Raw genomic sequence first — 27,730 nt, 5'->3', positions numbered from 1 at the left:
TATATATATATATATATATATATATATATATATCATTATATATATATATATATATATCTATATAGATGAATTGGTTTTAACCAAAATAGTTAGTCAAGCTTTTGCCATCAGGGATTTTGTCTTTTTATAAAGGCAAATAAATGACATGGATGTTTTCTTTTTTCCCATTTACATCTGAATTGCTCATGTGTTGAACAAAAAAAAGTTTAATCAAATTATTATTAAGTATGGTTCTCGATCGGTAATGTATTGCGGACAGGGCCGTGAAACAGTTCCTGCCACAAACAGCCTCGTGTTCAACACACACACTGCAGTTGGCTCTACAGCCATATGTACAAACTGCAGTCTCCGCGGTTGTTTGTTGTACACACACACCTTTCATTACTGAAGTGAGTGCATTCCCTGTTTAAACAAATCACTGCCGATCATTACATGCCGATCGTGAGGTTTTTTTTGTGTGACAACATGGAGGCTGTTTTTGTTTATGCTTTTGGATGAAAGTACTGTACTCAATTGATGGAGAGCTCGTCAAGCGCAGCTGTGCACTTTTCTGCAAAACCAGCGGAGACGCCGTTTTGCTTTTTCTGCACTGCTAAATACAGTGGCGATGATCTGCAGTTCCATGACGGTAGATCATTGGGTGATCTTCCGACCAGAAGGCTGGTGTGGAAACGACTTGAGTGATTTCCAAATGACTGGATTAAAAATGTACACGACTAAGGAGTCGTATATGCTTCTTTGTCATTTACTGAGACATTTCCTGGAGGGCCAAAACACACCGATGAGATGTTCGGTATTGGTGGAAAAACGAGTTTGTCAACACCAGTGGACAAAACGACCCCTATGCTTAACAGAGTACAAAAATACATATGGTTTTTTATGTATAAAAAACATGTTGTTTTTTTATAATATGTGACATGAAACTAATTTTTTTCACAAAAACACAAACACACAATGTTATATATATATATATAATATATATATAATAGATATATCTATATATATATATATATATATATTATATATATATACACCACACACAGTGTGTGTTGTAAACTATAGTTATAATGTTTTAGTTGTACCCAGTCAAGTCCGTGTAGTCATATATCATCTAATATATATATATATATATATATATATATATATATATATATATATATATATATATATATATATATATATATATATATATATATTTAGCCATGTTTATGAAACGGAAATGTCTGATAAACAGTGACATCATTATTTGCACATGAATCCACTGAGCACGAACTGTGGTTGTTAGTGCAGTTATCATACACACACACACGACAGATATGCTGAGAAAACACCGTGCACGCCAGAAGCGATCACAGACGCGACAGGTGGAAATTTGCCAAATCTTTCAGAAAGTGTTTTTACTAACAAACAAACACAAAATGGCTGATCGAGAAGAGGAAGAGCTCTTATTGTTACTGCTGTTATTCCACAGACATCAAAACGCTGGATTTGGGTCCCACGGCATCCTAAGAAAAAAATCAGCTAGAGGTGAATTCCATAGATTAGTCCTAGAACTAAAATTTGATGGTGCCAGATACAGACAGTACTTTCGTATGTCGACAACCCGATTTGAAGACCTGATGCAGTTGTGGACCCACACGTACACAAAAATAATTGCTTTGACATTTGTCAAAAAGATCAGGGGAAATTGGGTACTGCAAGTATGATCTTCTCCATTTTGAGTGAAACTGAAACAGGAAGCTGTTCTCTGATTGCTCAGTTGTGTAGTTGTTGCACGACGAATTTGCAAAAATAGGACCAGGTTCTATTTTTTTTCCCATCACTCACGTTGGAATTTGTGTCGTGGCAACGTTGCGTGAAGGGTGCTATTGAAAAGCATAGTTTTTATTGATTTTCTCGTGTTGCTCTTCGCACATTAACTAACCAAACTGAATTAATAACCACACTTGATACTTGCTCTGAAAAGGATAAACTAGTGCGGTTGTCTCTGCCCTTTGTAACCAAACCCTGTGTATACAAACCGTATTAAGAGCAAAAGGTGAACTCACAACCGCATTTAGCCTGTGTGTGTCCGTAGCCGTAGAGCCACCACATTCAAGTTTTGTTAATTACAGCGTTTACATTTACATTACAAAACAGGAATACTGTGCAATTGTGGAGATTGAACAGATAAATTAAATGGAAGCTGTGTTTACATTGTTAAAGAAGGCGCTGCATAAATGTTGAAGTTTTGCTTTGTGTGCAGGATACATTTCTACAAAGCAAAAATAAAAAAGCAAGTAAACTGACCACTGAGGGGGAAAAATACATGCTTTCATCTGTAGCATTATATTTAGTATTTTACTGTTTTTACTGACCTACATAATTGATTAAAATTAATGTTTTAGGCTAATACAACAAAAAGTGTATAGTTGTAAAACTGGTCAAACAGAAATAATTGTGGGTGTTTTCTGCCAAATTATAGGGAAATATATTTTGTACCTCAATATCTTACTCTATATTAAAGTTAAGGTATTTCTGAGAACACCCTTTAAGCCAAGCAATGTATTGTAGCCCAGGACATACAATATACTGTAGTACTTACTGTAGTATGCTTAAGTATTTGAAACAATTTAACCTTGCATTTAAGCGTAACCATGAAAAGAAGGACATCTATACCCTGAATGAAGAGGAGGAACTGACCCATTTTGGACAGTCATTGGCAGACATTGAGAAACTGAATGACAATTTTGACAGTGACAGCGATACTGAGGAAAAGGGTTTACTATCAGGTAGGTAAAAGTAGATTGAAAAAAATAACTGCTTTTAATTGTTAAATAGTTTATAATTGTGTAGATTTCAAGGTTTGCCTATAATGTGTCTTTGATTCGACAACCAGTGTACATATACAGCAGAGATGGCAACGGCTACGATTTGGCTGTAGCAGATACTATTTTGGAGGTTCTGCTACGGTACGACATCAAAGGGGTAAAATACTATCTAAAAGATTGAGGTTGGCTTGTCAGAAATATTGAGAATTTACCACAGAATGGTCATGCATTAAAATAAGTCTGGTGTCTCGCGTCTGCTGTGAATACTGCTGGACAGACTTCTCTGTGAAATATGACTATCATATCACTCACACAGGTACGAAGAAACGGCATCAATACACAAAATCTGACACTCCCCATTACATTTGTGCAAATGGGTTCAGTGGTACCCTAAATATGATTCATTACTAACTGCTGAATGACTGGGTGGAGAATTTGTTCCCTGTTTTACCCAAAAAACATTCCATAGCCAGAAACCTATTTGTGAGGGTAAAATGAAGAGAAAATGTCATGCTGACTAATTCCACATTGGCAGTAAGTGGGTCATATTTGGGGTACCACATCACTTGTGGGAGAGACTGTTCATTAATTTTGTAGAGGAGACCATTTTCTATTTAGTATAGCAAGTAGTCTGAGTGAAGTTATCCGGCAGCAAACTCCTCATCCCCAATTTTACTGCTAACCAAGAAAACAGAAATCATTTTGGGGTACTATTTATACTTGTGAGATTAATTGTTCACTATATTTCTAAAGAGGATACTGTATTTGGTAATTCTAGGTTGCTCATGATCTTTCCGCCAATCAGTGTTCAAGTTTCGCATTCTGTGTTCTACGACTGATCGCAGAAAAACCCTATTCATGACATCAACCGTGACACACTCAGTTTTTACAGTGATGTATTCTCAATGTCAGGACAGTTGACGTTGCCTGATAAAAGAAAATGATACCTTTTTCGAATTCCATTCAACTGTAAAGTTCATTCAAAACTGTGAAATCACAGATGGCCAAGTACCTCAGCCACTTAAGTGTTCTCCTCATCAACCTTTTTTTTTCCCCTCTTGACAATGAAATTGATAGTGCGCTAAATAAAGGTTGATAATGTTTAAAAAAACAAATATAGCTTTTTTTTTTTTTTTTTTTTTTTTTTTTTTTTAAACTTGTATATTAATGATAAAGCAGGGTTATAAAAGATGTATAGGACTGTGAGCATCTGAGTATGTGGGTTATACTGGAACTCGCAGTTGGTGAACAGACCTCGGCCTTCAGCCTGGGTCTGTTCACTTCTACTCATGACAATATTACCCACATACACCCATGTCCTGTTACCCTATAGTAAGGGGTCTGAATGAGGGCTGTACAAATGGGCATTAACATGTATTTATACTAAAGTAATACAAAAAAGATTGACGTGAGTAGTTATTTGAGATTTACAATTATACTGTACATTTACAATATAATACCTATCTGTAAATTTACAGTATAATCGTAAATCTCGAAAAACTACTCACTTCTTAATCTTTTGTAGTCATTTTTGTATTACTTTAGTATAAATACATGTTAATTTGGATTCATATGTTTTTTTCTGACTTTATGTGAACGAAAAGACACAAAAGCACCCGTTTTCTCATTAGAAATAGTGATATTTCAAAATATCACTGTCCTGGTCACAAAAGCAAAGTTTGTGGGGAATAATAGCCGTTTTCTATACTTTTGAGGCATAAGCAATTAGGAAATAACACTTACTACCCAGGAACAAAAAAAAAAAATAATAATTGTTACACGGTGTAATCATACCATAATAATTACAGATTTTATTGCAGATTAGCTTATTTGCATTAGCTTATATGTAGAGATAGTTGTAATGCTATTTGTCCAGCACTGTAGTTTGTTTTTACATACAGTAATGTGATCGCTCCCAGGGGACATCATTGTAAAAGAGATGGTCCTTCTCAGTGGATAATCCTTGTTATCAAATTCTAAATAAACAACATTTTCAACAAATATTGAACAGCAACTTCTGTTCCAGTGATCAGAAGGGAGGTGAGATATATTTTTAAGGCTTAAGAAGACTTGCAGATGGATAATCTGTGCATTCAGTTTATGTTTGTGAGGGGTGTTTTTTAACATTTGTCCTTGCTTTGAAAGCGGAGTTCACGGCTGCAAACTTTGGAGGGGGTGGGGGCCTGCTGAGGAAGAAATCTCTGTCGGAGCAGAAGGGAGAGGATAATGACCAAAAACCCAAATCCCGCAAGGAACTCATAGAGGAGTTGATTGCAAAATCCAAGCAAGAGAAGGTGAGAGTTTCTGTTGGATATTAGATTGTATAATTACATTAATCTGTTAACTGTTCTCAAACAACTTTTGTCTTCCTGGTTTACCATGTGATCAGAGTTAATTTATTGACTTTATTATGTACAGTTGGGTGTAATTGATTACTTGTATTCGCTTAAAAAAAAATATTGAATGATTTCACCAACTGCCTTGTTTCACCGGCAGTATGTGCCATTTTGGAGCGTTCATTTCAAAAAGTCTTCTGTTCTAAAAAGTACCTTTTATGATGCATTTATTATACAGCATATTTGTCTCATGCACTGTGTATACACACATATGCAGTGTATGCTGATTTTAACATTTTCTTTAAATTTTGAACCTTTGACAGCATGAGCGGCAGACCCAAAAAGAGGAGTCCCAGGTGCTGACTGAGAAACTAGATAGTGACTGGAAATCCATCCAGAGTCTTCTGGCTCATAATACTCCCAAATCTCAGAGACCAGTGCAGGTGGAAAAACCCAAGGTAACATACTTAATTAGGGTTTTTCAGTTATTTTTTAAGGGAATTATATCAACCCAAGTAAAAATATTTTGATGCAGGGAATTGTATAAATAATGTGTCCTTTAAAAAGACTAAAAATTGATAATGTCTGGGATATGAATCACATACAGTCTTAACAACAACTAGGCAGAAAGGAAAAAAAAAAGTACAAGAGAGAAGCAGATATTTGTCAATTCATTGACGATTTTTCTAATGTTTAGGCTTCTGACAGGATTAACTTGCTGTGCTTGTTGAGTGTATATTGATCTGAGGATCGCCCTCTAGTACGACTACCTCTGTGTCTAACTAAGTAATGTTGCAAAAATGTACAACCCTACTGCAACAAAAAATATTTTCACTAGTCCTTTGTGGGGGAAAAAAAGTAATATACAAGTACTAGGGAATACCAAAGACATAAATTTTTAAGTGGAGGTTTTTTTCTGTGTTGTGAGAATTTAAGACCTTTTAACAGTTATAATTGAGGTATTCCACTACAGAGTGCATCAAACTGAGTTACATGATAAATCCCTTTCAACCTAATAAGTAACACAAGTTCAGAGTTAGTTTTACTGATGATTAGGTTAACAAGGATTGCCCTAATTATTTTGTGTACATTGCAACAAACTGCTACTGTCTACAGCAAACTCCTGCCATCTGTCCAACATTGCCCCCTTTTAATTCTTAATGTCTATTTAATATATGTATTGCCTAATACAGGGCTCGAAATTAACGATGGCCAAGCAGCAATTGCCGTGGGTCCCTTTCTCAATTGCCACAATCCCCCCCAAAATGTATGTCTATTCTTGGCCATTATGGCTGCAGTGCAGTTTCATCTACAGCAACTAGGGAGATGCCTGTATTAGGAAGTGTTTGGTTCCAAACAATAACATGTTTACATGATATGTGTGGTTAAGATGCACCATTTCCATGCACAACACTTGTCAATATGTGTCAGCAAAATACGGTAACCCCAGTTTCTTGCAGCAGTTGTGATCGTGACCAAACATGTGCGAGTACTGTTTTGTAAATTCTTTGCTTAAAGTGAAACGTTGCATTAAAGAAATTTGGAACAAAAATACACTTAAGGTTGGTGTGTTGCACAGGTGCCATGAACAAAATGCCATGAAAACTTAACCTAAAATAAAGAAATATTATAACAAAGGGCTGAAATGCAGCAAAAGCTCAATAACCAAAAATAAAAAACGGGAATAAAAAGGTTAGAATCAAACTGAAAAAAGTTGTATTTGTGCCGACATAATCGGTGCCGAAAAAGTTTTGAGTTAACACAAACAGATTTTCAGTCCCTAGTTACATGACAAGCTGATACTATCCCTTGACTTCAGCCAAATAAGCAGGCACAGTAATTTAAGATGTTACCATAATGAAAAACAGTAACTGTATCTAAAGCAGAATTTTTCTCAAACCATTTTAAAAACGGTGACAGCAGAACGCATGTACTGTAATTAGGAAGTGTACTCCTGAGAGAAGAGGGAAAAAAAAATAAAACATTTAGGGAATTAAATGAAATGTACTGCAGCTTACTTGATTGCAGTAGAAAAACTGCCGTTCACAAAACTTAGCTTTCAGATTGTGCTAATGAAAAAGTGATTTGGAAATATGATACTGTGGTGTATTTAATATTGTAAGTAACAGAACAAACTCACTGAAACTTAAACTTATTTTTTTATTGAAACAATAAATGGTTACCAGGAGGTACAGTAAAAAAACAAAAACAAACATGAGCCGTCTGTCGTACATGCTCTCAGACTCTAGACTAACTAAAGCGAGTATGCGAGCTGCAGCATGCTATTTGCCATACAGCTGGACACAATTAGAGGTGTGGTCACCAATTCTATACACAATTTAGCAAAATATCTAAAATGCTGAGTTCATTGCAGTCATCAGCTGCTTAAGTTACCTTTTCAACAGAATGAGGCAACAAACAAGTGAGTGCAGACATAAAGGTACTGTTTTAGTATCACTTTAGTGTCTTAACAAGTTGTTGTATTTTAAGCAGTTGAATGAATGAATATGGTAGCAACCAACTTGCTCCTAAAGTGGCACCCAACAATTGGATTTGGCAGCCATTGGCTCCCAAAGCAAAAAGTTAGCCTGGTAGACAAAAAACAGTGCCCTCTACAACTTTATTGAGCTGAAGACCATTTTGGCATTGCTCTTTAAGTTGCCAATCTAATATCTGCTAAGAGCATTTAACACCTTTGCTGGTCATTATTGAGTTACTGTATAATGTTTCAGACTGGATTAGTTTACATTGTTGTTTCCTTTTCAGCCAGATGAGTATAACATGATTGTACGGGAGCTGGGGTTTGAGATTAAAGCTCAGCCTTCTGAAAGAATGAAGACCAAGGAAGAATTGGCCAGAGAGGAACGAGAGCGTCTTCAGAAGCTGGAGGTGGGTAGATCAAACTGTAGATAACATTTTTGCAGTTATGCAGTACAAAATGATACTCTTACTGCCCTATTAAACTAATTATCCTATTTAGCAATGTTCGCAAACCCCTAAGGCAATCGCAAAACACTTTTGTGAACACTTGGCGCACCAGAATCTGGCGCACATGTGGGCAAACACTTTGCCCACATATGTGATTTAGCAACTGTGTTTTAGTGCCCACTCGGCAAGTCAGCATTAGCGGTCAACATGGGCAGAACTTTAGGGGAGTGTCCTCATTTACATACAAACAGTGTTAGCCATCAACAGTGTTAGCGTTTGTGTTTTCAGTTGACATGTGAAAACCAGGTTTAAAATGTGCGCAAATTGCATGGTCGACTGTAAATACCAGTGAAACTACCAGGCAAAGAAAAGAGAGAGAAAAAGAAATAAAAGAAATATGGAGTGCACATTGGATTAATGTGATACTTTGTACTGTGATTTTGTAACAATTGTAAGTCACCCTGGATAAGGGTGTCTGCTATGAAATTAATAATAATAATTTCTTCATGGCCAGACAGGAGGAGAAGACATCCCCAAATATTTAGAAGTCATCTGTCTTTACTGAGCCTGTCTGACTCAAAATGTATGCAGCAATTTCGCCTCAACAGGCAAACAGTTACTGACATCTGCCAACTGCTTCAGGCTGATCTGGAGGAGACATGCGGAGAGCACACTGTTTGCTTGTAGCACTATAATACACGCACCAACACAGAATAGACACTTCTCCGTAAATCGGAAGGAGACCTATTCTGTCAACGTGCAAGTAGTGTGTGATCTGTGATGCCAACAACTACATCACAAATGTGTATGCAAACTATCAATGCTCCGGTCACGACTTGCTTATTTATCCTCGCTAATTCAATAATGGATGTCTCTAGGGGATTATATATATAATTTATTTTACGGTTGTAAAATAGTAATGTCTACAAGGTGCTAGAAATTTCAATATGATAATGCAGAACTTAATTCTAAAAAAGTCTACAAAATGCTGGATTTTTATTGAACGCTCTTGGAGAGTATAAAAGAGTTAGACATAAGGTGATTGCTGTCATTACCAGTGTCAATATGAGGAAAAGTAAAGAGCAATGTGAAGACCTTAAATTATTTATTGTCATAAAGCTGAAGGATAGAAGAAGATTTCCAACCATTTGAGTATCCCAATTTCAACTATTGTTTCTATTATCAAGAAGTACAAGACTCATGGTACTGTCACAATGCTCCCTCGGTCTGAAAAAAAGAAGGATCTTTCACCAAGAACAAGTAGAAGAATTGTGTGGAAGGTTAATAACAATCCGAGATTGACTTGCAAAGATATTCCAAGTGAATTTGCTGCAAGCAGAACTGGGGTTTCCATTTCAATCACAGGTCGAGTATTGCACGGTGAAGGTCTCAATGGTTGCAGGCCAAGGAAAAAGCCACTCTTGGAAAACGTCACAAGGACAATCGTTTAAAGTTTGCAAAACAGCATTTGAATGAGAAGCCAAAAGAAATGAGAGTACCTAGCGAGCGGGTGTTCAGTGGTCCCAAGACAGATCCTTCAGGTGCATCTCTAGAGAGGAGGCGAAGAGAGGAAAAGTTGGTGGAGGACAAATCGATAGTAGGTGCTTGGCAGATGTGAGGGCTGTCGGAGGAGAGGAAGTAGCAGTAGTGATCTAAATCGGAGGGTAGCTTGTATCTCTTCCATCTCCACTCAGCAGTGCGCAGTTGATTACGGGATGAGCGGAGTGTAGAGGATAGCTAGATAGGGCAGAAAGAGTCAAGAGTTGTGGCGAGAGGAGTCATGGTGTCCAAGTGATGAAAGCAGGGAGAATGAGTCAATAGGGGGAAGAAGGGAGACAGCAGAGGAAGTAAAGGTGGTTGGGGAAGGGAGCAGAGTGCGGTGAAAAAATAGAAGGGGGAGAGGTGAAAAGGAGATGAAGTGGTGGTTTGAGGAGGAGAAAGGGATGCAGTTGAGAAATTTCTGGAGAAAATCTACTCCAGCTGGTAGCCAGCTTTGTGAGTAGGAGGTGAGGGGGAAGAGTTGGAAAGAGAACAAATCAAGAAGGAGTAAGCCAGCAGAATGTCAAGCTAGAGAAATGAATGTTAAAACCGCCTGACAAAATGATAGGAATAGAGGTGGTGAGAGAGAGGAAGGAAAACTACTCACTTCTAAATCTTTTGTAGTCATTTTTGTATTACTTTAGTATAAATACATGTTAATTTGGATTCATATGTTTTTTTTTTTCTGACTTTATGTGAACGAAAAGACACACATTCACCCGTTTTCTCATTGGAAATAGTGATATTTTGAAATTTACCTGTCCTGGTCACAAAAGCAAAGTTTGTGGAGAATAATAGCCATTTTCTATACTTTTGAGGCATAAGCAATTAGGAAATAACACTTACTACCCAGGAACAAAAATTGTGTTACATAGTGTAGTACTAAAATGCTCTAACATACAGAATTCAATTATGAAAAATTAAAAGTTACGCATTATATTTAATGCTGCATTTCTAAAACAAATGAGCTACTAATGTAGATGCCTTCCTCTTAAGTGCTGTTAGAACATAATTCTGTTTAAGCATTTTCAAGCCAAATGTCTCCATCTAAACAACGCCCCAGTGCACCTCAAATAAAAATATAACACATTTTACTAGTGAGAGGAGGCCGTTCGGCCCATCATGCTTGTTTGGTTGTCAAAAATCTTGAAAAGAAAGTCAATTAGACAAAAGACAACCACATTGGCTACTATAATAAACTGCAAGTGGTTTTTATTGCTTTCATGCTGAAACGGCAGCCGTCTGCATTGGCAAACTTTTGCAGTGTGACTCGGAAGTTTTGTAGGTCCTGTGCTTTGCAGGTGAATACTTTGCAGGGTAAGGCATAGATCTTGTTATCTGTAGGGAAACTGATATGCTAGCAATGAAGTCTGTATTCATCCTGGTCTCCACCGCTCATACGTACAATTCAAAACACAGGTGTTTCACAGCTATCACAATACGTACACATAAAATATGAATTACCGAAAGAATGTAAAAACATTGCTAACATTTGATCAGCTTCAAGTGCATTCCTGTTATTTATTTCTGTGCTGTGCCTTTTTTATTAGTAATACGCACTGGGGATTCACTTAATTCAAATTAAACTAAAACAACAGAAGAAACTACAGTAAAAGAAAAAGTAAAGTTTGCCAGAGATTGGGCTGACGATCTGAAAGGTGTTTCAATAAGTTGGTGGTGTTTCCTCCCTTGTTTTTCTCAACACTTGACATTTTGGCTGTCGGCCTTTTAACCAGATTTGATTTTGTCATCTGACTGAAATCCAAAATAGTTCAACACCAAGCTTCTTTCTCTGGCATTCGCCATTACTGCTGAGGTAATGTAATTTTCCCAAAAAGTACAGGGTAGTTGGTCACTTCTGCTAAGCATAAAATGAGTGATACTTAGATATTTTTATTTTATCCTGACGAGGTATCGTAGGATTTACGATATACCGTGGAACACGTGCATGAAGTCCTACAATTTTAAACAAAGCTGTTGAGCTCACAGATGAGAAAGGCAATCAACCTGCTGCTCGATAACGCTGAGTTGATGAGCATCACATTAGGGATTGGAGAAAGCAAGTACCTCAGCTAAAAGAAAAGCCAACATATTCACAGGGTAAAGAAAGGAGGAATAGTACCCCCGATGGCGATGCAAATGAAGGTGATTTCAAGTGTTCATTCAAACAAGGATAATGAGGAGGAAGACAATGAGAGAAGAAGTTGTGTATGACTTGGTCAGGGTGCATGCCAGTATCAAAACTCAGTGCTGTGTATATTTATTTATATTTGTTTGGGTTCCATAAACTTTACAGTAAAATACTGGTATGCACCAGTGTTTAATTATATTCTTTTAAATTAGTTGTATTCAGGTTTATTCAATTAATTTAATTTAGTTTCTGTTTTTAATGTTTTGCTATACTGTGTTTTGTGTGCATTTCTTTAAGCGCTGCATTTATTTGAGGTGGTGTAGAGGAAAAAATGTACATGTTTCATTATTGAAAGCAGCGTTTGTTTGAGGGCGGCGTCTATTACAAATCTGATATCTGAGTGTGGCGCTTATTCAAGGGGGGGGGGGGTAATTCTAAGTAATACGGTGTATATTTTACAATGAACAAAATCAGTTTGTTTGCATATGTTATCATCCTACCATAATGCAATGAACATAACTTATTAATGCTAGCTGCGAATTTGTTTTTCGTTGACAATTGTTCAATTTAGGCAGACAGACTTCGCCGCATGCAAGGAGATTTTGAAGAGGAAGGTGCTAAGAGACCCACTCACCTGTCAGCAGATGATCTGAACGATGGATTTATCCTAGATAAAGAGGACCGGCGGATGCTTACATATCACGTCAGTGTCTTAAAACAATACAAAAACATTCACTTTTAATTCTGAAATTTGAACACTGCTGATTAAATGCAGTGAAGAAGCTTTAAACACTTTAACCAGTTGATATTATTAATTGGTAACTAAATCTGCAAATAAACTGTAAAAAGTTAACTAATGAGTTAAAAAAGATGAATGCAAAAAGTTGGAAAATGTTGAATAATTTGAAGTACATAGTTAAGAAGCATTCATTCAAGATTATCTAATTATGCAACAAATGTTTACTTGAATAACTAAATTTGTATACACCATTTAAGTGTAACATTTCTGCTTACATTTTTGATGAATTGGTGGAAAAATATATTCTGCAGGATGGAAAATTAAATGTGGAATTAGGTGATGAGTCAGGAGAGGAGGAGGTGGAAGAAGGAGAAGGAGAAGGAAGAGAGGGAGAGGGGGAAAGTGAGAATGAAGAGGGAGATGAGAGCCCTGATGAAGAGGAGGAGGAAGAGGAAGGGAATGATGCTGAGGACAGTCACTCGGACCTGGATTCTGAAGTGGACAGTGAACCCGAGGGGGAAGAGAAGATGATGGCAGAAGAAAACCAATCCAAAGCAGAGAAGGCACTAAGTGAGGAGCAATCTGCGCAGAAAGAGGCTGCTAAAGCAGAGCTCCCGTATACCTTTGCAGGTAAGTGGATTAGTTACAGAATACATTGTAATTCTTTCACTTGGTTGTGATTTCTCTATTGTAGGGAGAATTGGTGTTTGATATCCAATTCAAGATAATTAGTAGCGTGTGTAACAGTTTAACTCGGTTAGCACTCTTAGTTATAAACTTCTACCAAATGAGTTCGAGATCACAAAGGAAACAATTGCACTATAAAACACACAACGCTGTTATGTCTTTTATACATTTTATCAAAAGTTTGCAAATGAAATACGGTACAAAAGTAGAAAAGAAGGTTAATATCAAAATAGGATAAGTCTGCACATTAATCTCAGTAAAGCAATGTCAGGTAGGGTCTCGTTTTCCGTGTAGATATTGAAAGCAATCCTAAGAACTAATAATCGTCTTGAGTCAACAAATTCAGTAATATGAATATGCAAGCAGAATAACGGAGTAAATATTTCAAATAAAATCCTGATGAATTCTAATAGGATTTTATGAAATCATACTTAATTCTTTATCAGTCTGTTGTGAAGTAGATGTCCTTCAGTTAGAATTCACAGCTGCAACACCCGTTTAAAACTATTTCAACTCCTCTTGTTCAGTTCCATAGATCGCTTCGTAATTATTCTAGCTGTCTAGTTGCTAATTTACTTTCATGAACGATTAAAACTAGCCCTTTTGTTATAAAGCAAAGTGTGACACGGCCCTTTTACATTTCACAACATCAACCTTTCTGCAAATATACAGGTACTACATTGCCCAAGTATAGTTTTTGTAATTCCATATTTAGTTCAAATTGAGAAAATACTTCATTCAGATTGCAACGTTGATACAATGTGTGATGACTTGGTGGGGCGGTGTCCCTTTCAGGCTTTGTTTTAATAAGAACAGGAATTATTCTACTAAAATTGACCTATTTCAGGTAGGCCAGTTCAGTTAATTCTTTAATTATTCACTTTCCTTCTCTTCAATATCAATCTGAGTAAATGGAGTTCTTAAGTCCTTTTAACAATATTTTAGCTTTGTTCCAAGTTTTCTGCAGGTGAGAGTTCAAGTTGTTAAAAGCTGCTATACATTTTTCTGACTGACCTAGACAAACTCCAAACAAAGTTCTTTTCCTTGTAACCTTGACTCGTGTTTTCAATCTTTCAAAAATATCTTACATCTCCGGCTAGAGAACACCCCTCGGGAAGGAAGCGAAATGTTCTCTAAGACAGAGTTGACCACCAGACACTATATAAATCAATCAATAAATAAGTATGTATTACTTGTCATGACACACATGCGTCAACATATGAAATGAACAGAATAAGAGAAAAGCAATAGGCAAGTGTATGTTAATATACTATAATAATAAAGTAACAGACAAACTAATGCTAACAAACAAACTGCAAACTAAATTAACACAGCACCCCTACACATGTTAAAAAATGCAGCAGCAGTTCTAGATTAATTATGAAAACATGTGCAGGAGCAATATTCAAGACACGCACGCAACATGTTTTAACAGAATTGCTCCAACTTGTGTCTGATTCATTTTTTTTGTAGCAAGACAAAACAGTTTGTTTACATACCATTCTGAAGCTACAATAGACTACCCTACTCATCCTCATTTCCCACTACGTAATATTCTTATAATAATACTACTCTACTTCCATATAATGGGTTTTGTTGTCATTTTAGATTTGTACTATTTGGTCAAAGGATTTTCACTGTCAAAAGTATTCCTGTCTGCAAGTTAAATCAGTACTACAATGATCTAGCACAGCCCACCTGCTGCTTACTTTTTCATAGTTGGAATTTTAGACCGAATAGCCACGTTTTCTTTGTTTTGACTCTGTACTAATAAAAAAAATTGTTGGATGGGACAAATAACATAACAAACGTGCTGCATACATTGCTTTTATTAAAGTATGCCAGATAACCTTGAGTAACCGAGTCTGTTAATGTTTCTAATTGATTTCCACATCTGTATAACTTGCAAAGCTTTGTCTTAACTTTCAACCAATTCAGTGGATGCAGAACATGCAGTCTCATGTATGGGTAAGTCAACTGCAGGGGGATGCTGCATGCTTGCCTTTAACAAATGACAGCACTCTGTTTTAGTAAGGAAGCAAGCACCACTATTTTTAGGCGTTATAGTGTTCTGAAATACTGTCAGCTTAGGTTTATTTAATGTTTAAACAGGTCCGTGAAATCCTAGTTTTATACTGCAACCTAACCGTGAAAAATATTAAAATTTACCATGATTTAAGTAGACCCTTACCTATAGTGTGTGGAATATGCGTGGTATGTGCGTGCTATGTCACATAAATTGACGGTGGAGAGCGTATGGCCTTTCTCAACTGTGTGGAAACCCGGCCATTCTCAAACTTCATCAGTGTTGCTATGGAGACAAGGCTAGCTAGACTCCAACTTCATTTTTAATCACACATTGCAGGTGCTAAAGTTGTAATTATAAAGATGTTTGACCTTTTGTCTACTTCTTTGGACCTATCGTAGGCTTTTTTCTCTGTCATAGATACACTCTGCTCCAATTTCATTGAGCACCAGTCTGCCACACCCCTGCTATATCCCTTGTGAAGCTACAGTATGTTAGGCACAATATCAGAGAAGCTGAATAAAAGCATACACCTAGGAGTATCTGGAAGCTGCAGACTTGTATTGTGTATTATGTAGGACTGTACAGTGCAGCCTGTGCGTGCCCAGCAAAAGAAAGTCTTGTGGAAGTGTACAGAGAGGGGAGGGGAGGTTGACAGTTGTTGAGGTGTTTTTTTTTTTTTAATAGATACTTCCTTATTTAATGCATGGTGCAATTTTATAAAACAAAGTCCTTGTTTATTGTTTCTGGGATTCTGATGATTCATTCCACGAAAAAAAAAAAAAAAATTGGAAAGGAAATCTGGTAAATCATTTTCATCCTGACAATTGGTTGTATGATAAATATGTGAATTGTCACATGATGGTGGTGGTCAACCATATTTTGTGTCCTGGACAAACAAGCTGTAAACTAAACTATCAGATTTCCTTCAGGAAGTATTGAATTGTCAATGCATTTTTTTCTCTTTTTATCCAGCTCCTGAATGCTACAGTGATTTGAAGTCTTTACTAATAAGCCATTCTGCAGAGCAACAATGTATTATAATCGATAGAATTCTGAAGTGCAACCACCCAAGCCTTGCAACAGGAAACAAAGCAAAACTGGAGGCAAGTGAATATTCCCACATCTTTAGTCTTTGTAGTGTTTGTTTGTTTTAATTGCAAAACAGCTTAATATTATGATGCCTCTTGTAGTAGACCCTGTTATCTATTTGTTATAGGGCGCTGTAAGACAAGCATATTTATAACCCTTTTCAAGGTCTTGGCGAACAGATAACCACAGATAACCAAAATGTACATTTCACTCATACATGTACAAAGGTTAACTTCCTGTGTTGCAGGGAGGATGTCCACATTTATGATTCAGGCAATGTAGAACTCTGGATGCATTTTGAATCATAGAATTGTGAGAAGTAATAGATTTCGTTTTTTGCCACCACCCACGTATCTATCACACACTGTAGAGTTGTTTTATTTTCGGCCGACCACGGTCACAAAACTCAGGTTTGTAGATTAAAAATAAATTTAAAAAAAATGTAAATGTAAAAAGGGTTTTATCAGGTTAAAACCAAAAATGTCAAGCCCTGCATGTAGCATATACGATATGTTGTTAATCAATGGTTAACATGCTCTGACTAATGCAATTTTTTAATTTATTTTTTTTCTGTACAGAAATTGTTTGGCTTTGTACTGGAATACATTGGAGAGTTGGCAACAAGACAACACCCTGAGCTGAGCACAATTAATAAACTCATCCCGTGAGTACTATTCCATCGTCCTCACCGCTCCTCCCTTTAACACACATTACTCATGGAACAGTGTCAAGGGATGCAATAAAGTAAACAAATGGAAGTTTGCCCAACTCTCTGGCAGATAATATTGTCCTATGTCTAAAGCACAGTCTTCTTGTGAATAATTGTTCATCATAACAAGAAACTGCAAGATAAAGGAGTGATTTTAATGTAACTCTGTTCTGTATAGGTTGTTTTTATAAGGTGGACGATACAGTTAAAGTAGTTGTAGCTAACAAATTAATTCCATAACTGTTCCAGGTTGTGTTTTCCCATTTTGTTATATGTCTCAAATGTCCAAAGAAACATGTTATAGTAAAATTGTCCCCACCATTTCAATAGTTACTGTCCTGTCATTAACCAACCAACTGCTTCCCAATTGACTGATATGCTTTCAGCCAGTAACATGCTTTGACCAGAAATGACCCAGGAAGTACAAACAGATAGCCCAATAACATTTCAGTTTCTAGGACTTAAGTAGTACTAGATGTATTTAAGTGAAAATACATGTGTGCTGTCACATTTGAAACATTTAGCTGAAAGTGCAAACAGGCAAGATTTATTAAATTGCATTGTTAGTTCAAAACTTTTAGGTGTGCAAATATTGCCATCATTCCTGCAAAAGGTTTTGAGGTACAGTTCAGCTGTTTTAGTTCTCGTATTTGAGTGTTCATCTGTGTTTTTTTTTTTTTTTTTTTTTTTTAATGGTGAAAGAAAACAGTGAAGCATGTGTAACTTGACAAAACTACAGCTGACAGAAAATCTGAATAGCTGGTTATGTCCGAATTTGGTCTTAGTCTATGCGCTGTTTTTATTTTTCAGTTTGAGTCTCAATTTCAGTTTAAATGTCATTAATTGGGTAATAAAACAGAACCCCCTGGGGTCCCAACTATTTCTTAGTCCAATATGGATGTTATGCTTCTACTTGTCTCCCAAATATTCTGTTAAAAAATCCTGGCTCTATGTGGTATCAGGTAATGAACCTTTCTGTAATTTTGTTAGTAATTTAATCTTTTCTGTTGTAGGCAACTATATGCTCTTTGCCAGCTTTTTCCTGAAGCTGCTTGTAAAGCTGTTCAGTCAGTTTTTAGAGACAGTGCACATGAAATGGAAGAAGTAATAGAGGTGAAAGGTCGTGCACCATTTCCAGGCCTGGACATGGTAGGTATAGTATATATTTATGTGCTTTATATATCCTCACTTGTTTATTAAATTGTTTTATGAACCATTGATTTAATAGCATATCAAACACGGCATGTGTAGATTTATCCTTTATTTAACTTTTCACACCCTTGCTTTTAAAACTAGTTCACTTAATCTTGTGCAGATACATTTTACAAGAACTTCATTGCACTGTAAATGGCAATGTGTGAAATGTGTTGCCATAGAGCATAGAGAAGTGGTAAAATATAATTGGCATAGCTCCCTGAAGTAACAATCATGTAAAAAGACACATACACGCCCCTTCTCTTTGGAACTAGATGGTACAGTGTGTTAGAAGTATATCTCACAGAACTTTGTCTTTGATTGAATGTGTTAAATATTTAAACCAAATAAAGAATATGAATACTTAAGTTAAAGAAATAAGAAGAAATACATAGCAACAGTTGTACTCTGTTTTTGTTATGGTTGTTGTTATTTCATGTTCCTGTGGTGTTTGCTATGGGTATAATTACTAATAAATAAATAAAACATTTATTTGACATATGTTAAAGTGACAGTATTTATGAAACCCAATTGTTACCAAATGGTAACCAATATACAGACAAACTGTATACTAGTTTTATTATACAAACAGTTTGGAAAGAGCAGACTAATGCACATTTCTAGTGCCTTCATTTTATGTTTCATTTTATGTAAACATTGTTTATTGTTATTAATGGCTAATTTCTCTACTCCTTTTCTCTTAGCTGATTTACCTTAAAATCGCAGCACTTTTGTTCCCGACCTCTGATTTCCGCCACCCTGTAGCGACACCTGCTCTTGTTTACATGAGTCAGTTGCTTACCAAAGTATGTATTTATTTATTTATTTATTTATCAATCAATAAGAATCAGGTCAGATCTTTTTATTTATGTAATGAGTTAGACAGTTTTTTGGGGGTCCCCAGTCTTTGCTGGCGACTCAGGAGGGAGTGTCGCATTGGCCTTGGTGCTCCTTTGAATTAGGGAGGTAAAACTGGAAGGGAATGTTTCTCCTCGTCATGTACAGCGGACCCTACTGGTCAGGTGCCCAGTGAGCCGAGGCAGAACCTGCAGGACTGGCCTTTGTCCTCCAGTGGCTCGCTGACGTTTGCTCTCGAGTTCAGGGTGTAGAAGAGGAGGCTGGCTTGGTCTTGGGATCAGTGGCCCACTGAATCTTTAGTTCCCCTGGGCTTTATGGGGAGGGGGAAAAAAAATAAATGGACGTGCTAAATTGGGGACACACACCTGTTCTGGAACTTGTACTCCACTTGTCATCCATAGTTCTTTCTTTCTGCACACTTCACTGTGCAGCATGTCCCAAATGTAACATCTTTTAAGGTCTTTTAAATTTTTAAGGTTAGAGGGCTAAGTAAATTTAGCATGCAGATTAGTCGTAGGTATGAGGCAGGTTTAGAAGTCTGTTTACTGCACCCTTGTCGTTTTCTATTTGCGATACCCTCCATGACATGTTTCACTTAAATACTTCCCTGATGTTAATCGGCCAAATTGGTTTCTAATGAAAATGTTTGCCTCTCTCTTTAGTGCCCAGTTACTACATTGCAGGATGTGGCGACAGGACTTCTGCTGTGCTGTTTATTGGTGGAATATATATCTCTGTCCCACCGATTTGTACCTGAACTTATCAACTTCCTGCTGGGAATCCTTCATCTTGCTGTTCCAGAAAAGCAGTGCTTAGGTAAGTTATGACTGAAGCAGTTTAATACATCAATACATTTATTGAATTTGTAAAATAATTTGCAGAAGCAGTTGTGCTTACTACAACCTGCAAACACCCAAGAGTTCAGAATGTCTAACTCCCCCTCGCAACCCCACTGGATTTGCCTTGCTTTGTTTACTGCTTGCCTGTAGTACTTATTCTGAATGTGCTTATGTATTGTGCCCAGTTGTTCATGCGACATATACTTTCAAAAGTTGTTCGTCGTGTGACTGGCATTTGAATACTCCAGTAGACTAACATTTCAGCTGAAACTGTGAGCTTATATTTTAATTTGTTATTATTTTATTATAATTACCTACGTCTCCACTCACCGAACACAGTGAAAACATGCTGCTTTTATGCAGCTGTACCGAGACTCGATTGCTAATCAATCATTCAATTGGAGTCGCGCTACAACTGCACGTGAATTAAAAGTGCAATTCTCTATGCTCACATATTATTACTTTTTACTTGCACGTGAAGTGCTGTGCAATCCTCGTGCCTAAATACAAATATACATTTTAAACACTCGTGTTACACAGACCCGTTTATATCCCGTGTACCAATGACTATACACCAACATTAACATACAACATATAACACAAAATACACACAGGGGCGGGCACTTTGCCACAGAGAGTTTTGCAGAAGAGATGCCCATAAATCACATGTCTTCATAATTACTAATGTAAGCTTCCATTTTGGATAAAATGTTTATTTTAGGCTATTTTGAAAAACAAAATGTGAGTGTGTGTGTGTTTATATATATATATATATATATATATATATATATATCACACACACTGCTGTGCAAAAGTTTTACATGTTGCATTTTTCTACTCTGATGCATTATGAGCATCAGCAATTTACTCAAATCCTCCACTGGCGTTTTCTACTATTGTAACAACCTTGACTTGCATAAAGGAAACACACTGAGTGAAATAGCTTGAATATTTTAGCATTTTAGTCTTGTTCCCCTTACTTAACAGATGTATTCTTACTGCTACACATCATTTAAGTCCTGATACCACACCTTGAAAATCAAGTGATGTAAGCTATTTCACTCAATATGTTTTGGCTTCTTTATGCAAGTCAAGGTTGTTCTAATACTATAAAACACTAGTGGAGGCTTTGAGTAAATTGTTGATGCTCATAATGCCAGTTTTCTCTGTTCAGGAATTGTGTACAGTCGAGCGCAAGAACATTATAACCGGGAGCACTTTTAATGGAAAAATAAACTTGCCTTACCTTAAATATATAATACGATAAAGAATTTGAATAATGTGTTGTCTTTCATTGACTATATCTGTTTGCTCCTTTTCATGTTCTACCTTCTTTTTCATGACTGTTTTTTATTATGGTAAGTTACCGTGCTTATTTAGCACTCTACAATTTGACTGGGGAAAGATAACGTAGGTTTATTGGAGTTCACAAAAAAGATAACCTTTTCACTTCCTTTTTAGCTTAATTATTGAGCTTATTGCTTCATTTAAATTGTTTTCTTTAAGTTTTCAGGGCATTTTGATTGAATGCCCAAGGTTTCGGACTACATACAGTCACTTCACCTGCAAAATGTGTGGCTCCATTTTAAAACGGCTTTGATATTAAAATGAAAAATAAACAATCTGATATAACTTAATATTTTTATTTATGAACATCATACATAACATTTTCGAGCAGAAACACTGTATTTACATTGAAAATTAAACTTTTTTCTTTTTTCAAAAAGACCACATATACATAAACATGAAAAACTAATAAAATAAACTTTACGCAATAAACTTGTGTAAACAGGTGTAGAAAGCTGTATGCACATATAACATTATAAAACATAAACAACTAGTTATAAAAATAGCATAAAAAAATATAACGTATGCAACGTGAAAGCGCTTTGAGTGAAACGGTTCAAAGGCTGGCTGTCTGTTCAGAGTTCTATTACAGCTTTCTAAGTACAATCTAGCACAAAACAGTCTTTTTCAACTGTACCAGTGCATTTGCCACAGACTGCCTTTTCTCAACGGGCGCAGACATCAAAAGTTCTGATTTTATTGCATTTAGCAACCTGGCATTGTTTTTTATTCTGTGTGTCAGTGGGCATAGAGCTGGCTGAAGGTTGAGGGGCATTTGCCAGCTGGCTTTCGTGTCTCTTACCAAAATGTTTCTACTGTAGCTCCAGGGCTATCTGCAAAATGAAGTCCCTGAGTGATTGTGTTGCTGGTGCACTCCTTGTACAAAACCAAAGCATTGATGGCTGCCAGTTCCAAAACCACACCGTAAAATGCAACATATTCTGGCTGTTCTGGTTTTAGCGTCAAGTTCCCGATGGTCAGTGATCTGTGGCAAGAGCTTAGAATACGCAACATTTTTTTTTTTATTTTGTTTGTACTGTCAGTGACAGTCAGGATGGCACAGTCATTCTGCTCTTTTAACATCACTAATGTATATATATTACACATCTTACTGTAGAATGAGTCTCAAAAGTTCATCAGAGTTGTCCTACAGGATTACATAATAAGTGTTATACTGCCCCGACTGAATAATGTATCGGGTCTGATTTAAAAGATACAAGATAAAACTAAAGTATTTGACACTGAAAAAAAAAAATTACAGAAAAGTTATTTAATAAATTTGTAGAAACATCTTGGAAAGTTCAATCAACGCTCTATTTTTTTGGATCCCTGTTACTCTTTAGATAAGGTCATGCTGTATTAGTTGCAGTACTTGTTTTTTAAAATTCAGATTTCCAGATCTATAGATTCTATGGTCTACAGATTAGAAGATTAAATTTTTTTTTTTTGAATTTATTGGTTTATTTGCCTTGAGTACTTAGTTTTGTTTTCCTTACATTGCACATGTTTATAACTACAGCATGGTAGTGCTGATTGGTGGATGAAAGTTCTGAGGTTATATTAGTTAACTATTTGGTGGTAGGCTGTGTCTCCAGTTTTAATTAATGAAGGATTGTAATGATCTGGTTAATGCTTATCCCAATCTAATCAATCCAAATGGCACTAGTAATATCTGTCTTGTTTGTCTGTTTTGGTACAGATAAATAAAGAACTACTGGTGGGGGATGCATTGTTGCCAGTTTTGCATGCATTATATAATAACATTTAATGATACTACATCCTCTTACTGATTTTGCTTAATGTTTTTTTCAGGTTACACAGTTGTTCCCCCCTTCAAGACAGTGGGGAAGAGTTGCAACTTGTTAGTTGTGAAAGATGAAACGGTGTCTGAGTCTTGGACGAAGAAGTGTCTTCCAATGTCTGCTGTTCAAGGGCTGGAGCTTAAGGATGAATTAGAAAAAGACCATTTCAGGTAAGAATAGGACTTCAAACCAGATAGACAATTAAACGATCGTGCCTGTCGATGATGGCTCTACCGTGTGATAGTTAACTGCGATGGGTGTTGTGTCCCGAGCCAAAGGTGAGGGCACTAACGAAAGTCAGCGTCAACTAACACACAGTAGAGCCATCATCATGAGGGCACTATCGCTATTAGAAAACAGTTTGTACCATTGTTTATATAACTTATATTTACCTTGAACTTGTACTGATTCGTCGGGTACCTTTCCACAGAGTAAAGACGTTCTAAGAAAATAGTCCCGAACATTTTTGCATGTTTTTGACACTGATGTTGTCAGATCTTCAACCAAAGTCTAACATTAGATAAAAGGGACCCTGAGTGAACAAATAACACAAAATGAATACTTATTTCATTTATTTATTAAAGAAAGTTATGCAACACCTAATACCCCCATGTGAAAAAGTAATCACCCCCTTAGACTCAATAACTGGTTATGCCACGTTTAGCAGCAGTAATTGAACTGAACGCTGCCTGTAGTTGTTGATCAGTTGCTCACAGCGCTGTGCAGGAATTTTAGCCCACTCCTTCATGCAGAACTGCTTTAACTCAGTGACATTTTAGTGGTTTAGGGCTGAACTTTGGCTAGACCATTCCAAAACTTTAAATTTCTTGTTCTTCAACCATTCTGCTGTAGACTTGCTTGTGTGTTTTGATCATTGTCTTGCTGCATGACCCAGCTGTGCTTCAGCTTCAGCTCACGGAGGGATGGCCTGACATTCTCCTGAAGAATTGTCTGATACAGAGCAGAGTTAATGGTTCTTTCATGGAAGTGTAAAACCAGTAATTTATTTTTCCTGCAGTGTGCGCCAGAGAGCTTTTCGAACATAATGGACTGTATACCGTTGTTCCTCAAGATGTTATCTGCTTTAGGATTGTTTTGCTCTCTAGGTGTATTAACAGACTTGCAGCATTTTTAAAATGAATTAGTTGATTGACAGTTAAACAACAGAAACAAATCTGGTATAAAGAAAAGTTCTGTTCATGATATATATATATATATATATATATATATATATATATAATATTGGTATATATATATATATATATATATATATATATATATACGTATGAAATGTTTTCTTTTGGTTAGCAATTGGTGCAGTGTGATACCAACCTTAATGTTACCGTTCTTTAGCCAGATTTAAGGACAGGTTTAGTATCTGCCTTTTTCCATCTGTTTGGATGCTGTCATCTTGTTTTATTTGGGGGTGGAGAGTTGCTAACTAAATATCTTGGTATCCCTGAATAGATCATTATCTCTGCTTAAATGTGTCCAGGATTTTAATGAGCAATTTGTCTCAAGTTCAGTGGTACCCTAAATGTGATTAATTTACTAACAATGCTGAATGACTGGGTGGAATATTTGTTTTTTGTGTTACCCACACACACAATTCCTCAGTGTGACTGCCAGTAGTGGTACAATAGTCAATGTAGTGTTGTCCTTGGGAATCATTAGCCACTTAACTGTATTGCCTGCATGATTTAAAAATAAGATAAAGATCCACGGTAGGGCTGCCAGGGTCAGACAGACAAGTTTTGGTTTTGGATGCTGAAAGTGGTCAGTTAAAGCTCCTCCAGCCTCATTAACTCCAGCACAGCAAAGCTGCAGACTTTGATGTCTGTACTTTTAATAGAGCAGATACTCCACAATATACCAAGTTATTATTTATTACAGAACATCTGAGCGCATGGTAAAGTAGGGCAGGACTGTCATGATCATTAAGATTTTTTTTTTTTTTTTTTTTTTTTTTAAATCTTTCGATGTTTACATAAAAAAACAAAAAGCATTTCCTCCTGTGTTTGTAGTGCAACATAGAGGAACAGCATACTTCTCAATTATAACAACTTAGTAGCCTAGCAATTATGTGGGACGAAACAGGGATTGAAATAGGCATCCCCATCCATATGCTGTGTGGTTATTTTATTCTTGAAAACCTAAGAAAAAAAAAAAAGCACATAACCAAAGATATTAATATAATATATTAGCTACAGCTTCCAAAGTCTCTTCCGGTCTACCTAAAATAACAGTAACAATAAGAAAGAAAATAATCTTACCTTTCAAATGTCAGCACTCCTGGACGTGTAGAACCGGAGACACAGAAGTTTCAAATGGACGAGTGTCTATATGAATCCGCAGTGAACTCGGCTGAAATGGTGGCGTCTGTGACATGTCCTCGTAATTTATAATGTAAGTCCCGCCAATTAGATGGAGAGATGGCCCGTAGTCATGGCTTTAACCTACATAAAAAAAACAAGATTGAAGGGGCTCCCGAGTGGTAAAGGCGCTCCGTGTGGAGTGCATGGTGCTCCCTGTGGAGTGCAGGGTGCTCCCTATAGCCTGGAGGTCGCCGGTTCGAATCCAGACTACTCCACTGCTGACCGTGGACAAGAGTTCCCAAGGGGCGGCACACAATTGGCAGAGCGTCGCTCGCTCGGGTGGGGAGGGCTTAGGTCAGCCAGGGTGTCCTCGGCTCACTGCGCACCAGCAACCCCTGTAGACTGACCAGGCACCTGCTGGTTTGCCTGTAAGCTGCCCAAGGCTGCAATGTCCTCTGACGCTGTAGCTCTGAGGTGGCTGCATGATAGGCCTGCAGAGTGAATAGAAATGGTCGGCTGATGGCGCACGTTTCAGAGGACCGCGTGTGTTCATCTTCGCTGCTCCCGAGTCAGTGCAGGTTGTAGCAGTGAGCTGAACCTAAAATAATACAATTGGCTATTTCAAATTGGGAGAGAAATGGGGTAAAAATCTGCATTGGTATACAATAGTATTTGTGATTCATTGCAATAGTAAAATGAGTTTTACTTCAGGTTCAACGTCAAAAACTTCAGAAATGAGAAGGTAGCGCCTCAGATCACTGCTGTGTCTCACTGTGCAACGTAAGTTATCATAAACCAGTACTTCTAAACTAGTACATGTTTATTAAAGGAAAGATCAGTTCAGGGCTTCATTGTAATTTTACTGTTCTTTATCTCAGTAAAGATCTAGATTAAAATATCACAGAACGCAGCAGTGCAATGTTATCAATTGCTTTATGCAGTGCAATTATTCCAATGCACACACTGTAATTCACACTCGTGCAGCAATCATACAACTATTTCAGGTCTGGATTCAATATATGCATGCATGTATGTTTTAGAAAAAATACAGAACAATTAACTGGAATTCAGTAATCAAACAGTATAGCTTTTATAATTTGACACACATGTCTGTATAAACTAAACATTTAGTGTAATATTTTGCAATGAATTCAGTCCTTCATGACAAAGAAACTTAACTTAAACCTCATATACAGGGCGATTTAGAAAGTAAGTTTACCACATCAACGAACCATATATCATATGCTAAACTTACTTTCTAATCGCCTTATAGAAGGAGAGTTTGTAAAGGAATGCATAGTTGCAATCACCGCCTTATTGGCTCAGGGAGAAAATAAATTATTTGAGAGTGTGAGCTTTTCTCATAGGACAGTGTTGGATAGAATTCACTATATGGCTCAGAATATTGAAATGTCTCAAAGATTTTCAAGACGATTTTTTTTTAGCTCTACCCTGTGGCTATTGATGAGGCCACAGACATGACAAATACAGCCCGGCTCTCTATTTCTGTGCTTGGAATCGCACCAGATTTTGAGATGTGAGTATTTACTCTCCTTAATAGCAATGCATGGCCCCGCATAAGGTGAAGATCTTTTTGAGAAGTTTACATTGGCAGTGCACAGGCTTCAATTATTTTAAAAATTGGTTGTCTTGCTACTGATGGTACCCCAGCTATGGTTGGATCACAAAATGTACTTGTTGCCTTAATCAAGAAAGAAATGAACCACCTCAGTATTGATTCAAGTAAGATGATAGTGTGTTACTGCATCGTTCACCAAGAGAATCTGTGCACATGATGTTTTGGTAGTATTAAGCATTAACTTTATTAAAAGTAGAGGATTAAATAGCCGCCAATTTAAAGAGCTGTTGAAAGACCTTGAATCAGAGTGTGGTGATTTTGTTTATTGTGAAGTCCGATGGCTGAGCAGAGGGAGCATGCTGAAGTGGTGGTTGTTTGACCCTCAGAGGTTGTGACCTGGTGTTTGTGGTTGACATATCTCAGTACCTTAAGCAGTGGGGGGGGGGAAAGTGACAAAAAGGCAACACGGTGCATTGTCCAACCCTTGAGGGACACAAACCAACATCAATAGTGGCCAAGGAGTGCATACATTTACTCAATTCAGTGTGCTGTTTCAAGACCTAAAATGAAGGAACTTGAATGAAACATTTTTCCAGCTTTTTTCAATGTTGAGACACTTGATGACCTGAGAACAGGAATGTGATGCTCGTTTAGCAGTTTATGTTCATTGGTTTATATTTAATACAAAGTGCCATTCTTTGTGGAAAGCTGATGAAAACCTTGTATACAAATTGTATACACATCTGTATTGTATAATTACCAATGCAGTACTTTTTAACCTCCATAATTTCTATTATGT

The 27,730-nt window shown here is 36.8% G+C and overlaps 1 protein-coding gene across 1 annotated transcript in view; it reads left to right on the top strand.

Annotated features, from left to right (window-relative positions):
* The window catches only part of nop14 (NOP14 nucleolar protein homolog (yeast)), a 44,454-nt gene that overhangs the window by 1,762 nt on the left and 14,962 nt on the right, over positions 1-27,730 (top strand). Inside the window, exons 4-15 of the mRNA XM_041257232.1 lie at positions 2,630-2,771; positions 4,956-5,104; positions 5,470-5,604; positions 7,913-8,035; positions 12,316-12,447; positions 12,795-13,113; positions 16,172-16,302; positions 16,867-16,952; positions 18,011-18,146; positions 18,896-18,997; positions 19,712-19,865; positions 23,048-23,207. Of these exons, the coding sequence (XP_041113166.1) occupies positions 2,630-2,771; positions 4,956-5,104; positions 5,470-5,604; positions 7,913-8,035; positions 12,316-12,447; positions 12,795-13,113; positions 16,172-16,302; positions 16,867-16,952; positions 18,011-18,146; positions 18,896-18,997; positions 19,712-19,865; positions 23,048-23,207 (1,769 nt within the window). The remainder of the gene's footprint in view (positions 1-2,629; positions 2,772-4,955; positions 5,105-5,469; positions 5,605-7,912; positions 8,036-12,315; positions 12,448-12,794; positions 13,114-16,171; positions 16,303-16,866; positions 16,953-18,010; positions 18,147-18,895; positions 18,998-19,711; positions 19,866-23,047; positions 23,208-27,730) is intronic.

Source organism: Polyodon spathula, chromosome 1 (assembly GCF_017654505.1).
Source record: "Polyodon spathula isolate WHYD16114869_AA chromosome 1, ASM1765450v1, whole genome shotgun sequence".
NCBI classification, from domain to species: domain Eukaryota; kingdom Metazoa; phylum Chordata; class Actinopteri; order Acipenseriformes; family Polyodontidae; genus Polyodon; species Polyodon spathula.
The sequence above is the reverse complement of the archived record's forward strand: the minus strand, read 5'-3'. Positions and strand labels throughout refer to the sequence as shown.